Source organism: Lampetra planeri, chromosome 17 (assembly GCF_965212315.1).
Source record: "Lampetra planeri chromosome 17, kcLamPlan1.2.h2, whole genome shotgun sequence".
NCBI classification, from domain to species: domain Eukaryota; kingdom Metazoa; phylum Chordata; class Hyperoartia; order Petromyzontiformes; family Petromyzontidae; genus Lampetra; species Lampetra planeri.
The window spans coordinates 11,223,353-11,243,696 of record NC_136123.1 but is presented as its reverse complement, the minus strand read 5'-3'; the positions used below and the strand labels follow the sequence as shown (position 1 = coordinate 11,243,696).

General features: G+C 44.5%; 1 protein-coding gene across 1 annotated transcript in view; it reads right to left on the bottom strand.

The window, feature by feature from the left end:
* Positions 1 to 20,344, bottom strand: part of LOC144723369 (rhophilin-2-like) — a 57,216-nt gene that overhangs the window by 6,089 nt on the left and 30,783 nt on the right. Inside the window, exons 7-14 of the mRNA XM_078602113.1 lie at positions 19,635 to 19,801; positions 16,809 to 16,996; positions 15,724 to 15,880; positions 10,814 to 10,933; positions 9,085 to 9,279; positions 6,932 to 7,008; positions 2,746 to 2,892; positions 588 to 746 (exon numbers count right to left, since the gene is read on the bottom strand). Coding sequence (XP_078458239.1) covers positions 588 to 746; positions 2,746 to 2,892; positions 6,932 to 7,008; positions 9,085 to 9,279; positions 10,814 to 10,933; positions 15,724 to 15,880; positions 16,809 to 16,996; positions 19,635 to 19,801 — 1,210 coding nt within the window. The remainder of the gene's footprint in view (positions 1 to 587; positions 747 to 2,745; positions 2,893 to 6,931; positions 7,009 to 9,084; positions 9,280 to 10,813; positions 10,934 to 15,723; positions 15,881 to 16,808; positions 16,997 to 19,634; positions 19,802 to 20,344) is intronic.

Here is a 20,344-nt window from a genome sequence, read left to right as displayed (position 1 = left end):
TTTTAAAGACATTGTACTCACTGCAGAAAACTTTAGCGACACGACCGCACTCTATGATAGCTGGTGGCAAACTGAGCCATACGCTCTCTCGCATGACATTTTTGGAGCCTCGGTATGTTTTCCAACATAAAGACGTACGGATAAAGTTATTTTATTTTTTCTTCCGATTCCGTTTCGGTGACATATGACATACATATGTGTATGTATGACATACATATGTGTATGTCATATGTCATCGGAATGGAAAATGGTTAAAAGTTTTAAAAGGGTTGAAAGTGTCTGCCATGAAGGGTGAAGAGGAGGGGGATTCCCCTCTCCCCCTCCGTACATGTGGGTTTGGGGGAAGGACAGGCACTTGTGTATGCGTATAGTCCGGGTTTGCAAGACCCATGTCATCAAAACCAATGTCGAATGTTCTACTGTTGATATTTGAACTCTGAAGGGCAGCACGATAGATCGACCGATAGATGGATTGCTACTGTGTAACAAATAACTGCTACGTAACAGATGGAAATATTGAAAGTCAACTCTAAGAGACGGAGAGACGTTACAAACGCATGAGGACCGAACTGCCTACCCCCTCTTACCGTGCTGGTGGACTCGGAGGGCAGTGGGGAGACGATGAGCAGCGTCACTCCGGCCGCGTCCGCGCTGCGCATGGCCTCCACGACGTCGACGTGCTTGGCCCACTTGCAGTCCTCACCACCCAGAGCCACGATGCAGTCTCCATTCTTCACACCTGCCAGCTGTGGGGCCATAGCAGTGGGAAACAAGAGGTGCAAACCTTTTCAAGGAAAAACATGTGATCCACCGATATATACATATGACTCGTATTGCTTTAATATAATTTAGTTATGAATCGTAGAACGAAAGACAATCCAACGTAGCCTTATCCTCATCAAACATTGTAATGATAACCACATGCCAATGTTTACCCTCATACACCATAGGCATACAATCACATTCACCAAACGGTGCTCATATTTCTATCTTGGTCTCTTATAAGGAACGTCCCAGAGTTATGCTTCGTCGACAAGATTGGACAGCCACTAATTTCTTAGTGATTACTGACAGTGAAAACCACTTCCGCGTTGAGATTTTCGGAAGGCCAAATGGCCTGCATTTACAGACACTGTGGCCGTAATATTATGGTACTGGTTGGGGCTAGGATACTGCATCTATCACAGGTGTCTGGGTGTCATGGTGGCCAGATGTTAACTACCTCGCCTGGTATACAGGAGGTTGTGGGTTCAATTCCGAACCTGACACCTGTATATTTGGAGTTTGCATGCTCTCCCCGTGGTCCTGTGGATTTTTCCCCGGGTCCTCCTGCTTTTCCCTACGTATTTAAAAAAATGCGTCTAAGAGTATTTGGCTGTTGTACATTTCCACATGTTAAGCCACTTTGTTGAGCTATCATTTGTGACCAGGTCGCTACTGTAAAAAAACTAAACAGCAGAGTGGGCCTTATCTGGTGAAATAAAAATTGTTTGTATAGTTTAGATTACTCTGTAAATGAGAAGTTCCGAGGCAGCAGATGACCTCAGGTGGCAATATGTATGGAGCAAGCGATTAGATTACTCAACTAACTCTATGAACGGTTGTGAGTTCATATATTATTACGGGGTAGACTTAGCCCATAATATCTTTGGGGATAAAATATCTACCACTTCTGTGCCTATCAAGGACCTCATCAGAGATCCTTCTGTCCAGATGCCTGGCTTCAAACTCCCAAGGTGCCAGTGAGTTAGGTTGATCCGCTTGCTGTGTGACCTGGGGGTGTGTGCCACTTCTGAACATCTGTAGTGGCTGGTTTGGAGACGTAACTCTTGGAGGCAATTATTTAATTTAACACCGAGCACACTTAGTACACTATATACCATACACACCCTACACTAACACAACGCTGCCTCTCGCTTAAAACACAACTCTACTCTCGTTGCTAGCCTACAACACAACGCAAGCTGTCTAACACTGACGGCACTGAGCGAAGACAGCCAACTACGGCTAGCAGCGCAATTATCAAGTGGATGGCGACAGCGACGAAGGCACGAGACGACAGCGGCGAAGGCGACAGCAGCGACGACGATGAGGGGATCCCACTCCAACGACGGCCTCGAGAGCCTTTGCTCGGGTCCCCTTTTATCCTGTTAGCGGGGCCTCGCTCCGCCTTGGCCATGCCCCCCTTCTGGAACCTATGAGTGGGCTCTCGACGAGTCCCCTCCGTAACCTTTACCTTAGATCCCTCTCTGGTCTGTCACGTAGCCTGCTCTCAATCCGGGCTGCTTCACTCTGCAGATCACCTTCCCTGCCAGCAGGCAGTGCTATGCCACGTAGTGACCAATTTACATCTTAACTCATCGATGGAGCCTACATGACGGCCTTCTGTGTGAATGCGGAGAACAGGACACCATGGCGTACATCGTCTCCAGTTGTGAAGTCCGTCTGGGCATGCCAGGCAGACTTGTTGCTAATAAAATGCTGGAGGACGAGGCCGTCATCTAACACTGTGGCTATGTGGGCTGACGTCCACCCACATAACATCGACATGCATATGTGCAAATATTATTATTTATTTACCTTGTTTATCTGGTGCTCTGTGTAAAAGTCACGTGTAAAAGCATTCACAAAAAAAAGTTCTGGGAAGTCAACAGTGGTTCTCTTACGGACAGACTCACCCCCGTCATAGTAAGGTGTATTTTCCACTAATGGCTCAAAGTGTCACTTATGGCAATGGCCACTAACCTCGGCGACACTGCCGGTCTCCACGGTGGCCACCCTGACGGGTGAGTCTCCTCGCAGCACCAGTCCATAGCCGTCGGCGCAGGGCACCAGCTTAACGCTGCGGGGCGACGTCCAGCTGTGCTTGGCCGAAAACACAGACAGAGGGCCCTAGGTACAGACAGGCGATCATCAACACCACTGTAGTCATCTGTTTACCAAATATGAATTAATCTGTAATGTATGTGTGTTGAACTTCTTTCGCACCGTATCAAACCAACCGTGCTCATCAGAGGTTCGGGGGAAGGAGAACAAACTAAACACAAAAAAGCAGTTCTTAAGAAAAGAGTTTTAAAAAGGTAACATCCAAATGTACAATAGAAATTGAAACGAAGTGAATCGTATATATTGTGTAATACTACAAGCTTGTATCAAAAGAAAATGCAGACCACCCTGGTTAATTCGGCGGGTGTACTAATCATGAACAGGTGCCATTTGCATTAGTGGACATTAAAGATGCTGTGAAATTACGTGAACAAGAGGAGGCCCTCTGGTGTACCAGCGGCAAAACTCAAACTTGGCAAACTTGAAAAATCACTCGCAAATTATTTAATTGGTATAACTAAAGTCTATTTCACCCCTAACAGGCTAATACCCACTTGTAGCTCAAGTGGGTATTAGCCTTGTGCTGCACATGAACAGCTGTCATCATGGGGTCCCCCCTAGGCTAACTAAAAAAAACACTCCAGCTGAGCATTACCGTGATTTAGATGTGATCTACAGTACACTGCTTTGAGATTTTGGGGCATTTAAGCACCCAATCCGTGACCAGAAATTAAACTCAGGTCGCCAGGTTCATATGCGTAGGAGGTGGGCGGGGGGTTTAATATTACACTATGTATTATTCTACCCACCCTACTGTATACAGTAGGGTGGGTAGAATAATACAGTGTAATATTACAATGTATAGTCTATACAGTAGGGTGGGTAGAATAATACATAGTTTAATATTACAATGTATAGTCTATAAGCATATTAGTTGCTGCAGCTCCATACTATTAACATTCCTTCCCTTTATTCATGCTAACCTTACTCCCTCCCTTTGATGCTGCTAATCCTGCATAATGCACGGGCATATTATGACTTTGAAACCCCCCGCCCACCTCCTACGCATTCCACAAGTAATGACTAATCCCATATCTGCATTTCCCATAAATATGCTAAATTGCTCTTGATATGCAAATTATTTTGTCAAGGCGCTCTTCCCCCTCCAACCCAGCTTAAATATACGCTCCAAGCCTGGTGGTGTTTCATTCAGACGCTGTCTTTCCGACAGACCTGTTCTTCACCTGAAGACGGCTGCTTGCGTTGTGGCCGAAACGTCGTGAGAATTATTTAATGTTGTATTATCCAATTATTTAATTATTTCCCTTCTACGTCACTTTACCGAAAGAACCAAGAAGATGAATCCCTGCAGTCACGAAAGTGTAAAATCGGAATTTATTTAATTATTTAATACGCACGCTCGACCACACCAACTCATGCATTTTTGGTAGGGGGGACGGACCATGCCAAATCACACGCGTTCGGTGAGGGGGAAATTTTATTTCGCCTTAAAAATGCTACAAAAAACACAACGCTGAGGTACATTCTTCACTTTGTGATGTCCTCTTCTCCTCCTCCCCGATACGTACAGTTACTACTATAGAGTCCGTACATATTAATATAGCGCTTAGATAGTATTATTGTTGCGCGGCCAGGGGGATAGTGGGGGGGGGGGGGGGGTAGCGGCCCAGCCTCCAGCCTGCCGGCTGGGCAATCTAGGCAAGGCCGGGGGCTCTGCACGGGACTAGGCCTCACCACGCCACTCTGTCAGGTTCGTGGTTTGTGCTATAGAGTCGATTTATACTGCTATAGAGTCAGCATGTACTACTGTTGTGATAGCACGTACCACCACAGTCAGTATGCACTGCTGTAATCATAGCAGGTACCACCACATTAAGTATGCACTTATGTTGTCAAAACGTGTACCACCACGATATGCACTGCTGTTATCATAGCAGGTACCACCACATTAAGTATGCACTTATGTTGTCAAAACGTGTACCACCACGGTATGCACTGCTGTTATCATAGCAGGTACCACCACAGTCAGTATGCACTGCTGTAATCATACCAGGTACCACCACAGTCAGTATGCACTGCTGTAATCATACCAGGTACCACCACAGTCAGTATGCACTGCTGTAATCATAGCAGGTACCACGACAATGTGCACTGCTGTAATCATAGCAGGTGCCACCACATTCAGTATGCACTGCTGTTGTGAAAGCAGGTCCCACCACAGTATGCACTGCTTTAGTGATAGCAGCAACCACCACAGTCGGTATGCACAGCTGTAGTGAAAGCAGATACCAAAGTCGGTATGCACTGCTGTAGTGAAAACAGCCACCACCACAGTATGCACTGCTGTAATCATACCAGATACCACCAGTCAGTATGCACTGCTGTAATCATACCAGGTACCACCACAATATGCACTGCTGTAATCATAGCAGGTACCACCACATTCAGTATGCACTTCTGTTGTCAAAGCATGTACCACCACTGTATGCACTGCTGTTATCATAGCAGTACCACCACGTCTATGGGACTACAAACACCCTACAGGGACAACCTGCATGCCCTTGCTCAAGAGATCCTATGTTAAATATGCTGTTATGCTTTACAGCTTCTTAAATTTATTTAGGAAAATTAACCAAAGCTGAAGGATGCACAAATACAAGCCTACACGAAAATCTTGGAAACATTGAGACTACAAATCCAGTCTTTTTTTTCCTTGATGCACCTGCCAGTACTGGGAAGACCTTTGTTTTCAAACTGCTCCTCACTCAGGCTCGCCAGAGAGAGAAAATGTATCTAGCTGTGGCATCATCGGGGATTGCTCTGTAAGTCGATGTGTGTGTGAGAGTCGATGTGTGTGTGTTTAGGTCCATGTGTGTGTGTAAGTCGATGTGTGTCTGTGTCTTTTTTGCCCGGGCAAGACCAGATGTCTGTGTGTGTACGTCGATGTGTGTGTGTAAGTCCATGTGTGTGTGTCAGTCGCTGTGTGTGTGTGTTACTCTATGTGTGTGCATGGTTTTATGTGAGTGTGTAAGTCACTGTGTGTCTGTGTCTATCTGTGTCAGTCGATGTGTGTGTGTACGTTGATGTGTATGTAAGTCCATATGTATGTGTGTGTAAGTCGATGTCTTTGTGTGTGTGTGGGTCAATGTCTGTGTGTGTAGGTCGATGTGTGTGTCTGTCTTTTTCGCCCGGGCAATGCCAGGTACTTACCGCTAGTTTACAAGAAATCACAACATTACTGTGTTATTATCACCACTCACTTTAGTGTGATGTTATATCTCGATAGCTTGCGTGTGTAGCATCTTCAAAAATGACTCACACCGACACGTTGTAACCTGTTTACACTTTATTCACCTATTCTTGCACCAGTTGTAAGCACTCCTGTAACTATATTTCCGGTAACTTATGTTTAACTTCTCCCTACTCTTATCTACCTTCCACCTCACTTGTCCTGCACTCGGCAGCTTTGCTCTCAGTGACTCCGCACACAGCGCCTTCGCACACAACGTCTCCGCACACAACAACTCTACATCTCCACCGCAGCCCTCACCTACGCTCCCCCAGACCCACTCAACTGTCTATCCCGGCCGGGGGGGATCAGCCAACAACCGGCCGGCGATGGCGTGAGGGTTGAGGTCCCGTTGATGGCTGGAGCGGCAGCGGCGAGATTTCTTCACTTGTTGACCCCGGAAACAACTCCCTCTCCGTTCCCGCACACACCCTTATATCCCTTTGCTAATTATCTGAGACCTCTCGTGCGTCTCTTTTAAGCTCTCGCCAGGCCGGCACCTGTCGGCCCATCAATCAACCCTTATCTCCCGTCTCCCTGGCAACACCTCTGGTCTCGACGTGCATAACCGGTCGACCCCTGTTGTACCTGCTTCGCCCCTTAACAACTGGCGGTCTGTCTGTGCAAACCTCACGTTGCACACGCGCACTTGTTTGCCCTCAGTTGCCCTTGGTTAACTGTTCGCACCACGTATTTCACTCCTCTATACATGTATAAATGCAAATATACATTGGTATGCATTGCGTTCATACATTTACTACAATACCTCATTTCCAATGGAACAAAAACCCTTACCAGCTCGTGGAAAAAATCCATCACTTTGATCTTGGAAAAATCTGGAGGCTTCATTTCCGCCTTATACAGAGACTTGGCTGTGAAAAAGCAAAAAGAAACACAAGTCAAATAAAGGTTATTTTCTCTCTTTACACATTCACATATCCTATTTCTGTTGAGATATCCTGCCATGCGAGTGTTAAGAATGGTCATTGTGCACAACTGGGCATTTAAAACGTTTTGCAATCATGCCACGTTGATATTGTAGTGAGGTAAGCAGTTATTACCTCATTTAAATGCACAAATGTATTTAAATCAATTTGTATTAAGGTTGAAACTATTTGAGCAAACAAGAAACCTGTGCATAGAAAATAAAAAGGAGTTTGTCTGAACAGACGCTAAATCCAATCTTGCATATGAGCTCTCATTCACTCGACTACCCCCTCCACACACACGCTCTCCTACTTCTGCTCTCTCATCCCACTTTACTCCTCCTCCATGTGCACTCTGATCCGGTGACCGAGCCTTTTGTCAACCCCCCCACTCCCCCTGATCCGCTACTCCAGTTGAATTTGTTTAACCAGGTGAGAACGCAATAGAGCAGGATGAGTCTCATTTGCAAGGGTGATCTGTGTCACCAACATGGCAAAAGGAAAACAAATAAAATAAAGTGCAGCGACGAAACAAATAGAAAGCACTGAAAAAACTGTGTCATATAAAAATGTGGATAAACATAAATCAACATCAGATAATATACTCCCTGTAATGCAAGTTGGTTTGTGCAGATTATGTTTAGACTGATCATCGTACCAAATACAATTAAGTTACAGCAACTTTAAACAGATATAGGGTGGCCACTGTATTAATATGTAAAGAGACAAGGATATGTCAAACTCAATGGGTAGTTGTTCTTTCGCTGCAACTGCCCCTGCTGTTGGTAACTCCCTGCCTGACTGCTGACTCCATTTAGCTTTTACAGTATGGGCTTAAGACCTGAAGACCTTCCTCTTCTCATCTGCATACATTCCCCATTTCCCCTGCTCCAAGTAACCTTCCTACTTAAAGAAAAAAAAAAATCGGAATTATTTTTCACAATCTAAGACCCATTTGCTGTGTGTGTATAGTGTCATAAGGTGTAGTCACATCATTGATGTTTTATAAATTCTAGTTGTGTTGCAGTGTATTATGATTGAACATTTTCTGTTTGGATGCTTTTTATAATGGTTTAAAATGAAGGCTAAAAAATTTGGCAGACACCAGGGCATTTGGAAAAGTAACAAAAGAGCTGTGCAACGCAAGTAATTTTTTAAATCCTTTATATTAAGTTCGCGTGCTTGCTTGCGTGCTTGCTTGCTTGCTTACGACCGTGCAAATCTTTCGGTCGTTTTTTAACCCACTTCCCGTGATGCAATCGAGCTGACATTTTCCACACAGACTCGTTGTGCGAGACAATTAATGTTCGTGAAAAAAATTTCCCAAAATTTTACACTTTTTAGGCAAAAAAAAATTATTTTACATATATTCAAATAGAACTCATTCATGGCTTTGGCTGAACGTCAGAGTGTAAGAGCCCAGAGCGTAACCCCTCCACAGGCCGTGGCGGAGTAGCGCAGTTGGTAGCGCCCTCGCTTCCCATGCCAAAGGTCGCGGGATCGATCCCCGCGTCCTCCACAGGCGAATATATTTTTAAATCCTTTATATTAAGTTCGCTGCCACGCATATAAAGGATTTATAGTGAAAAACTTTGTTTTTACGGGTTATACTTATTGTATGTATTATTATGCATGTTTACCCAGAACCACCTCAAACTGTAATCTTTTTCAGCAGGGTCCTGCTAAGTTTCCACAGTAGGGGACGATGTTGCTGCTGTGTGTAATCCCAATAAGAGTAATTTTCAGGTAAGTTGTCAGCATTGTTATGTTTGGCCAATACCAATTACATTGTATGTTTTTTTTTCCTATGGGAGAAAACCGGAGAACCAAGTGGAAACCCTCGCAGAACAGGGGGAGAACATTCAAACTCCACACAGAAAGGCGCCCGAGTCGGGAACCGAACCCAGGAACTTCTTGCTGCGAGGCAAGAATGTTGCGCCACCCTGCCGCCCAATAAAAATGAAAATGCACAGAGGGTAGGTGCGGAACTGCATTCCGAATATGGCAAGTGGAAACACGCACGGGTGATGTCGGGCACGTCAATGAGCACAAAGAAGTCGTCTTCCTCGTCGACGAGAGAATATTTGCTGAGAGAGCGCTCGTGGTCGAAGGCGAGCACCTCCTGGAGGATGTCCAGCCGGCGGAGTGGCTTGCAGAAGTTGTGAACACGCAGCGCCTCCTCGTGCTGCATTATCGCCTTGCGCAGGTGAGCTTTGCCTGTGGTGGAAACCCGGTCATGGATTTAACAAAAAAACGACACAGGTAGTGTTTAGTAATATATGAGAATGTGTGCTGTGTGTACTTATGTATGTTGAAATTATTTCACTCTTTCGCTATGGAAAGGGAAAATTATGTATGTATGTTGACCTTATTTCGCACTATATATAACTGTGCGAATCAAAGGTGTGGTGTGAAGCCGATGTTCATTGAAATATGCAGAAGTATATTCTGGTTTTCGGAGTTCACGACCCGATGAAACTTCAAAGCAGTTTGAGCAAAACGTCGCATTCTGATGTTAAAATCAGTCATGAAAGTCTCAAACCACCAATGAGGAGCTTTAGCAAGCAGAATTTGATCAATATGTTTGAAAGTATAAATAACTAGCCTTTTGCCCGTCCAAGGACGGGTGTATTGCAGTAAATCTGAAACTTGCAAGTGAAAAGCAGACCACGACGTGATATTCTTTGCATTAATGCGTGTGCAATTTGTAAGGGCGCAGTGACACAGACCTATTTAATTTAAAGGTTATAATCCCTTGTTCATCATGACGTCCTTTTTACTTTGATGTCTCAATAGCGTTACGGAGATCGCGTGACGTGAGTGTTCTGCCTTTGTCGTGAGGGTTGTAAGTTGACGCCGAGGAGAGGGGAGGAGGCGCCTCGGCCCCCTATGTGGAGTGACGTCAGCCACTAATTATTATGAATGGGGGGGATGTCCATTTGGAGGATGTCACCTTATAATGATTATTAATAAGGGGGGCTGTTCGATGTGGAGTGACATCACCTGCTCATGATTATTAATGAGGGGGGAGGGTGCTCCATGTGGAGTGACGTCACCTGCTCATGATTAGTAATGAGGAGGGGTGGGGGGTGTCCATTTGGAGGATGTCACCTGCTCATGAATACTAATGAGGGGGGCTGGTCGATGTGGAGTGGAGTGAAGGACAGACATTCCTGGGTGATTATAGTAGGTTTAACTTTTTAAACGTGACAACCTTGTCAGGAGGTGGTTTAATAAGAATTTTGACAAAAAACTACTAGGTGGCCCAACCTAAAAACCAAATATGAATCATTGTATTGGCCATGAAAAATCTAAGTAGTTTTTTTTGTTAGCCTGTAATATAAATGCCATATTTCGATTTAAAGCTTTCGTGACTGCAGGGGATTCATAAATGCCATAGTTACAGATTGTTGTTTTCATGATCTTGGGGCCGTTGGGCCGTTGTTAATCCTTTCCCATTCCGAGACATCTGCAAGTTGCAGGGAGGGGTGTCCCGTTCACCGCTGAATCTCGCAACGCGCAAGCGGCTCGGCGTTACTTTATTTAGAGAGGCGTAGCGCCACTGCTTTTAAAGACATTGTACTCACTGCAGAGAACTGTAGCGACACGACCGCACTCTTTGATAGCTCGCGCCAGACTGTGCCACACGCCCTCCCGCATGGCCTTTTACCTACGATTCTCATCAGAAGAAAAACTGATGACGTATGCGTACATCATCGGAATGGGAAAGGGTTAAGAAGAGACATTTTACCAAGTTTCCTGCGCTCCTCATTGTCCCTGAGTAGCGTGAGTGGAGAACTCCACTCCGGCTGTTCCACGTGCAGCTGGGAGAGCAGCTTTTCCTGCAGGTCAGCATCATCTGTGGGTCCCACTGGAATCACAAAGACAAAGAAACCCCGTGTAGCTTTTTTATAGACTTTTCAGGCAAGTGCTGTTAGCGAGCACCAATGAAGGCCAGCATGGCACACGAGGGGGTAGGTGGCCAGCACCATGCCCGGTCGTCTTTGTCTCCCTAGTGGTGATGTTTATGCACCGTGCTGGGTACTCAATTGAGACTGGTCGACCTCGGTGAGGCCCAGGATAGGTTTAGATATACATCACTTAACCTGTGAACAGGAGTTGAAGTGGACTCACAGGATCCATAAGGCAGTGCGCTAACCTCTGCAGTACTGCTCTCCAAAATCACCCGCCCATGCAAAGATCCCCCATATCACTTGAACATACTGTTGGAGAAAGTGCTGTCAGTGAGCACCCACCCATGATGTAAAATTTATGGGGGAGAAATCCACTTTGGTAATTACCCATTACTGTTATTCAAATGCTACAACACAATAGACCCATGCTAGTTATATCCTATACAACAACTAATGGTGATGCAGTTTAGTAATATAACTTTCCTTTTAGTTGTAAGAGCATAAAAAAGTGACAGTTTTCCATCTTGTACCCCAACAGTTTATACCTAGAGAAAGACTGCGTTTTACAATGAACAAGGAGTTTGCAGCGATAAGGGGAGCATGCTCAACTCAACTCATTCAACTTGTTCTTACAGTCAAATGCTGGCTGTGGTTGTGGGAGAGAAGCTGAAATAGTGCTCGAGGCCGGACCTGAGACTCTGCCCTTAAGAGTGATTCCCCTGTCAGCTCAACCCCTGTTGTGACCCCTGAATTAATTACATGGATAAAAGAAAAGCAGGAACTCAAAGTTAACCTCTGTTATAGTCCCTGTGAAAATAAAAACAAGGCCTCAACCTAGCTTGAAACTTTACACAGTTAAACGCCTGGGCTCACTGGCTTGTAGAGGGCAGACATTCTACCTATGTAAGTTGAACGTCTTTCGCACAGTACGTAGCCATCCATGCTAATCGGAGGTGCGAGGGAAAGGACAACAAACTAAACACAAAAAGCAGTGCTTAAGAAATTAGTTTTAAATCTAAATTTAAAAGTGGCATCGCTGAAGTGGCTTCCTAATATCACAAGGAAGAGTGTTCCAGATGGCTGCGCATCTGAAAACGCGCAATGCAGTAACAGACTTTGTTCAATCGTTAGACAAAAGCCACTGCGAAAATATGGAGAAGTGAATGATCAGAGGTTTTAGGAACAACACAGTGGATGGAATATTACTGATGACAATGGCTAACCATCAAACAAAGACGGTCACTGCATTGCACGCTTTCAGATGCGCTTCTGCGGCCGTCTGGCATGCATACCTGTCAACCCATATGGTTGATCTGTATTCTTGCACAGGAAAATTGAGTTCAGGTCCGTATGGCGTACAGCCGTTTTAATACGGGCAACATTCCGTTTGTCTGACTTGCAATACCCTGGAGACTATAAACTGAGTTGCAGCTGTGGTGACTGTTACATTGGGGAAACGAAACGTCATGTCTCTGATCGTGTCCGCGAGCACAAGTCAGATTTGAAACACGGCAAAATTGAGTCTTCCGCCGTTGCCGATAATTGCTACAACGCGGTGGGCTCTCATATTGTTTTCTCCGAGACTAAGGTGCTCTGCAAACCCTCTGGCTACCATCAAAGATTTGTACACGAAGCCATTCAGATATACAAACACAGACATAATTTCAACCGTGATGATGGGTACAAACTTAGTAATCATTGGAAAGATGTTATCAACCATGCAAAAAAGATTTAACTACACATTTTTGGACCATCTTATCTGACAGGCACTATTTTACTCTACCGAGTGTCAACATCCCCAGCGTTTAACAGTATCCTCCAGCAGCATAACAAAATGCGGCTTAATCGTATTTAATTAATTTACCCACCCAGCAGCATAACAAAAAGCAGTACTTGACCACTTCACAACTCCTCCTCCCCCGCGGCCCTTCCTGGCTCCTCCCCCCTTAACCACTATATAAGGTCGTACCTCTTGGGACTTCTCTTCGCTTGATACAGACATTTTGCTGTGAAAGTTTCACCTGAAGACGGAAGCTTGTGTTGCCTCCGAAACGTTGTGATTTTTATTTTTTATTTTTTTTTATTAATTTTATTTAATTTTTTACCTACGTGACTTTACCGAAAGAACTAAGAGTATGTTTGTCTATTTGTTTGTGTTTCTCTCTTGTGATGGGACTTTGTAGCATGAACGTTGAGATTTATAAGGGCATTGGGTGACCAATAAGGTCTGAATTGGTCTGTAAACAGGTAGGCACTGATAAGGGATTGACAAGTATGGGAATCTAGATTTGAAGCTTTCGTGACTGCAGGAATCCATACTCTTTGGTTCTTTCAGTAAAGTCACGTAGGTATAAAATAAAATAAATCACGACGTTTCGATTGCAACACAACCAATCATCATCAGGTGGGAAAACCACAGCAAGAATTTTTTTGCTGAAGTGGGAGAGAGATGCCGTGGTAAGAGGTTATATCGGTAAGAAAGGGGGGGGAGGGGCAAGGGGGGAGAGAGAGGGGGGTGTGGAGTAGGGGGAGGGGAGCGCTGCGTGAGCACTAGGAGAGGGGACGCAACGCCGAGAGAGCTGGGGATGCGGGGGGGGGGGGAGTTAACTTGGAAAAATAGACTAGTATCCGGCAGATATGATAAACAACAACCATAAATCAGATAGGGTTTTACCTGGTTAATAACATGCTTCCAATGATTGCTCAATTTGTATCCATCTTCTCGGTTTAAGTTACGTCATTGTTAATATATCTGGACGGCTTCATGAACAAACCTTTGATAGTAGCCCGAAGGTTTGCAGAGTACCTTGGTCTCGGAAAACACAATATCATGTGAGCCCACAGCATTATAACAATGGTCAGCTACTGCAGAGGTATTGGTTCTGCCGTGTTTCAAATCTGCCTTGTGTTCGCAGACATGGTCCGAGACATGTCGTTTCGTTTCCCCGATGTAACTGCTGCCGCAAGTACAATTCAGTTTGTAAACTCCAGGATATTGCATGTCAGGAATGACGGATTTTGATGTAGTTTCTCTGTTCACCAAGGTTCCTGTACCTGACACCTTAGCAATAATTGAAGACTTAGTCCAACATGGACTGAACCCTGATGTACCTACCCTGATTAGACACTGGCTTACCAACACTTACTTCACCTGGAATGGTACTTTCTACAAACAAAATGAAGGTACCCCCATGGGTCCCCCCTTATCACCAGTGATAGCGAATGTTTTCATGGAGAAATTTGAAACAGATGCCATCCAGACATCCACCCCACGTCCTTCCTTGTGGAAGAGATATGTTGATGACACTTTCGTCATTTGGCCACATGGCCTGCCAGCTTTGAACCAATTTCTCAACCACATCAATTCCATACACCCATCCATCAAATTCACCAAGGAAGTGGAGAAGGATGGTAAGCTACCGTTCCTGGATGTTTTGTTTGAGAAGACACCTGACGGATCGTTGGGACACTCTGTCTACAGGAAATCCATCCACACAGATTCCTATCTGAAACCTGATTCCCACCACCATCCAGCACAGAAGAATTCCCTTATGAAAACACTACACCATAGGGCCCACTGCATTTCCGACCAACACCACCTAGCCAGTGAGCTGGAACACGTACACCAGGCCCTCAAGATGAATGGGAACTCGGACCGCATTATTCGCAAAGCTGTTTCTCCAACTATGGAGAAACAACCCCCCTGAAAAAGCAATCAAAACCAGGTGTTACCAAAAAGATTTCCAAAATCTTAAACAAACACAAGATCCAGGTCTGATTCAATACAGTACACAAAATCCGTGATCTAATCCCATTTGTGAAGGATGTCATTCCTGACAAGCAATATCCTGGAGTTTTCAAACCGAGTTGTACCTGCGGCAGCAGTTACATCGGGGAAACGAAACGACATGTCTCGGACCGTGTCCGCGAACACAAGGCAGATTTGAAACACGGCAGAACAAATACCTCTGCCATAGCTGATCATTGTTATAACGCTGTGGGCTCACATGATATTGTGTTTTCCGAGACCAAGGTACTGTGCAAAACTTCTGGCTACTATCAACGGTTTGTTTATGAAGCCATCCAGATATATAAACATAGACATAACTTAAACCGAGAAGATGGATACAAATTGAGCAATTATTGAAAGGATGTTATTAACCAGGTAAAGCCCTAACTGCTTTATGGTAGTTGTCTATCATATCTGCCGGATACTAGTCTATTTTTCCGAGTTAACTTCCCCCCCGCATCCCCAGCTCTCTCGGCATCCCACTTCTCCTAGCGCTCACGCAGCGCTCCCCTCCTCCTACCCCACACCCCCCTCTCTCTCCCCCCTTGCCCCTCCCCCCCCTTTCTTACCTATATAACCTCTTACCACGGCATCTCTCTTCCACTTCAGAAAAAAAATTTTCTTGCTGTGGTTTTCCCAACTGATGATGATTGCTTGTGTTGCAATCGAAACATCGTGATTTATTTTATATTATAACTACACGACTTTACCGAAAGAACCAAAGAGTAGTTATGGGAATACTCTTGCTTCCGATATTAGGAAGCCACTGGAGCTATGCACTTTCAAATCTAGATTGAAAACTAATTTACTCAGAACTGCTTTTTGTGTTTAGTTTGTTGTCCTTTCCCCGCACTTACGATTAGCATGGTTGGTTATGTATGGTGCAAAAGAAGTACTTATCACCAGTATCTCAGTTCAAGAGAACTGTGGGTGACAACGTGTGGATGTGTAACGCACGTGAGTGCTCCAGCAGCGCCAGTGCCACGTAGTGGTGGGACAGAGCGAGGAAGTGCAAGCTCTTCACCCGCACCATGGTGCGCCATGACACAGGTACGTAGTCCGTGATCGCCGTCTGGTCCATGGTCTGGTGAGTCACATTGTAGACGTCCGACACCTGCGCACCAAAAAAAACAAATACAAAGATCCCCCATGTAGCTTTAACAGACTGGTGGGGTTAAGTGTTGTTAGAGAGCACCTATGAAGGCTGGAACGGCACACGAGGAGGTGGGTGGCCAGCACCACGCCCGACCACCTTTTTCTCCCAAGTGGTGATGTTTATTCATGGCACCAGGTACTCATTTGAGGCCGAGTCGACCTAGGGGAGGCCCAGGACCAGTTCAGATATTCGTCATGAGCATCAATTGAACTTGGATCGCCGGGTTTATAGCACCGCACAATAACCACTACACTACCGCTCACTCCCACCTGGGCAGCCAACAAATGTAACACATGCACATTAGAAAATTACTCTACATTGAACTGTGTATTTTTCAAATGACAATATTAATTGCAAATTACATTTTAAATGGAACAGTTTTTTTCAATATCACAGGTAAATTCTTTTTAAAAGTGGATACAATATTTATGGCTCATTAGGCATGTGTTCCTGATTTTGGGATTAAACCGAAACATTTGAAAACAGTCCCGAGATACAATATTTTCCTGATGATGCTCGAAGCAGTCTGAGTGAAATGGAGGTCGATGTTAGATTCAGTCGTGAAAAGCCTTAAGGAAGAAGAGATGCATCCTTGGAATTACGCAGGGAAACAGCAAGGGAATCCATGGATCAGAGAACAAATGCATATTAGAAACATTACATTGACTGTTAAGATAAGTGGGCTTGGACAGCAAGGATGCACCATGGCTATAAAGGATGATGGCTGATGTACGGCTGTGGATAGATCACAGCTGCTGCTGATAATGATGATTAATTATGATAAAAGATTTATTAGACATAGGAGTGGAGATGAAAAGGATCGATGTGGCAATATTACGGTAGAATTGGGAGGAAGGCGATAGAGGATGTGGGTGCTGTTTCTAACCCTGGTGGCCTCCTGTGCGATGTTGATCAATGCAGGGACGTCGTTATGCAACCCCTGCAGCAGGAAACGCTCGAAGACGCACTCCTGCACCTGTGCAGCCATGAGGCGCACGAGCATCGTGAGCGAGGCCGGGCTCATGTCCAGGGTGGGTGCATGCGTGAAGTTTTCCTTTAGGTAGTTGAATGCACCTGTGCAGTCGGATGCGAAGACACGGGGCAGTCGCGCTTAACACAACTCACAACATATTTGTATAATTCGCGTCTTGTGTTTGCTAGCGAGAAGTTCTCAGTTTTAACCATAATGCATCAGTCTCCCTTGAAAACTACATATTTTAATGATGTAACTTAACTTACTCGTGACTATAGAAATATATGTATTGTCCAAGAGCTGAGAAAAACATTCCACTTTATTCAATGTCCACTCATTGCTGTGGTACGATGCCATTCCTTTTCATTTTCACTCCCTCGCATCCCTTGTCATTTCATACCATGAAGGGGCTAAGGGGGGCCTGTGCTGTAATTGACTTTCTGCGCCTCATGTGCCAGATTTCGTTTATCAGTTTTGCTATCGGCTTTAAGGCAGCCAAGAGCACTTATTTATTGGCCGTTTGTTTAATCACCTGGGAAAAATAACATTTGCTGTATTGATTATATTTTTTCTATTAAATAACTTACAACATATACCACAATATATAACATACACACAGGACGATTTTTTTTTATCTTAAACTGTCAAAATAATTATTTCATCGCGTACCATGGCAACAAGTAAATAAATATGAGTTTACTTTAGATATATTAACGTTTATTTGAAAATTTACTGAAAAAGCTTATCTACATATGGTACAGTTAACTCTCAATAAGCCAAGGTTATGGGGGGAAAGCTCAAATGCAAAACAAATGTAAATCAGGATATGAAAACAAACTTATTTCTTCAGCATATAAAATATAGGAGCAGATGTAGAATGTGTCATTTGTTTTTACCCTTTACTAAACTAATCCATTTATCGCCATCCTAAAACCGAGAAAACAGCAATACTCGCCCTCCCGCTTCCGGCCAATATCCCTCTCGTCCTCCACCTCCAAACCAATGGAATGTGCCGTACTTGTCAGACTTTCCCCCAATATTGACCCACAACTGCCTGCTGAACAAGTTAGATTTCGAACTGGTTGTAGCTGCTGCGAACAGATTGTTGCATTCACCACCCTCAAAAGAAGCTGGTTTCCAGCATGAATAGAAAACGGGATGGCAACGATTGACATCTATGCTCTGCTGCTGAAGATGGCCAAAACCATCAGATGCTGAGCTACTGGACACCAAATCAACGTGATGCTCAGCACCTGTACCTTTAGGGTAAACCTTGCTATTGAACACAGCCACAAGAAAATCGTAAACAATGGTATCCCTCAGGTACTCTCACTATTTAACATATACGTGACCTGCCATGTATCTATAATATCTCGCAAGTTCATCCATGTAGATGGCATAGCCCTTGCTGCACAGGACACAAACTTCAAGAACATTGTTAATAGATGGTTACCGCATTACGAGCTTTCAGATGTGCTTCTGCTGCCATCTGGAATGCTCTTCCTTCTGATGTTAGCAAGTGACTGGGGCTATTTACTTTTAAAATCTAGATTGAAAACTAATTTCTTTAGAAATGCATTTTGTATTTAGTTTGTAGTCCAAACAGCACACCTCCTGCCTTTGACATTCCTCAAAGAAATTGGTATAAGTGTCAACTGCATCAGAACATCAGCAGGCCGATGCGCACATCTCCTTCATAAATAGAAAATTAAAGACAAGCCACAGTAATGCGACTGTGGCCATGCAACTCTAACTATGGACCATCTAGTAAACCACTGTAATTTACACTACTTCAAGGGAGGAATAGCAAAACTACACAAACTCTCTGCGGAAGCCTTCTCGTGGCTAGCAGACCTTGACATTTCAATTTAGCTCAACATATTGCCATACGCAATAGAACATAATCAGTTAATTTTCCGACCTTTTTGTGGCCACATTGAGTCAGTTACTCGCGATGAGGCCATTACAAATTTACGGGCAGTGATGGTGCACGACTGCAACAAAACACTATGGAAGTGAGGGGTAGTGGATCACACAAATTGTTAAACTTACTTCCCATGGGTGCCATACCTCGACTTGCAAGGAGAAGGCAGTATAGCAAAAATTGTGGACTCCAACTCTTCCTTCGGTATGGGATAGACTGTTTCCCTATCACACGCACAGGTTTACTCCGGCTACTCCGATTTTTTCCCAAATGTAATCACTCATTAATAATGCCTTAATATAGAGAAGATCGCAGACCTTGGGCAATTTTTGGCACCAGTTCACCATGAGTCTCTCTCTTCGAGAGTGAGTGAATACTGTGCGGCGACGCATTACAAGTTGAAATTATTATTAACCCTTTCCTGTTCCAATGACATACATGTATGTGTACATCATCAAAACGACACCAGAATAAAAAATAAAATAACTTTATTGGTACCGAGGGAGGGCGTCTGGCACAGTTTGGTACCAGCTATCTTAGAGTACTGCCGTGTCACTACAGTTTTCTGCAGCGAGTACAATGTTTATAAAAACAACAGTGCTACGCCTCTCCAAATAAAATTAATGCCGAGCCACTTTCGCGTTCCGAAATTCATAGGCGAACAGGACTCACCCTGCAAATTGCAGATGTCTCGGAACGGGAAAGGGTTCATAACAATTACATTTTGACTTGCGATTATCCAACAACATTTTTATAGGAAGTAAACTAATTTGTTTTATAGCGAGATTTTAAAAAATGGTTCGCGAAACACTAACCGGCCGCTTTTTGGAAGGCGTCGATGGCACTGTGGAGGCCATCGTGCGCGGTGCGGTCCTGCCGCGCCCCGATCTGCGTGTAGAGGGCGCCGACGTTGAAGAGCACGCTGCCTCGCTCAAACGCGAGCGTTCGCTGGCACGCTGGCATCCCGGTCAGCGAGTCATACCTGCATGCGGTGTGCAAGGTGGTGCATGGCAGTGTCACAACCGTCAATGCCTGACAGTATTGTTACCGATTAATAATTCTAACTCACCGCAAGCAAATTGTATATGCAACTAAAAGTGTTATATTTTACTCAATTGTTGAGGAAATACATAGCAATCATCACCCTCAAATGTGACTGAGAGTACTGAGACTGAAGTGAGGCATTGCTGGGTAAACTAAACAAAAAAACTCAACTATTTTTTTTATTTTACCAGGTAAGGCTTGCTGAGCTATATAGCTCTGTTTCAGAAGTGACTTGTGCACAAATGATAGCTCAACGAAGTGGCTTATCATGTGGAAATGTATTGCAGCTAAATGCTCTAAACACATGTTTCTAAATATGGAGGGAAAAACTGGAAGACCCAGAGAAAAATCCACATGACCATGGGGAGATCCAGACGCAAACCCAAAATATACAACAGGTATCAGGTTTAGGATCGAACCCACGACCTCCTGCATACGAGCCGAAGGAGTTAACATCTCGCCGACATGGCGCCCCAAACAT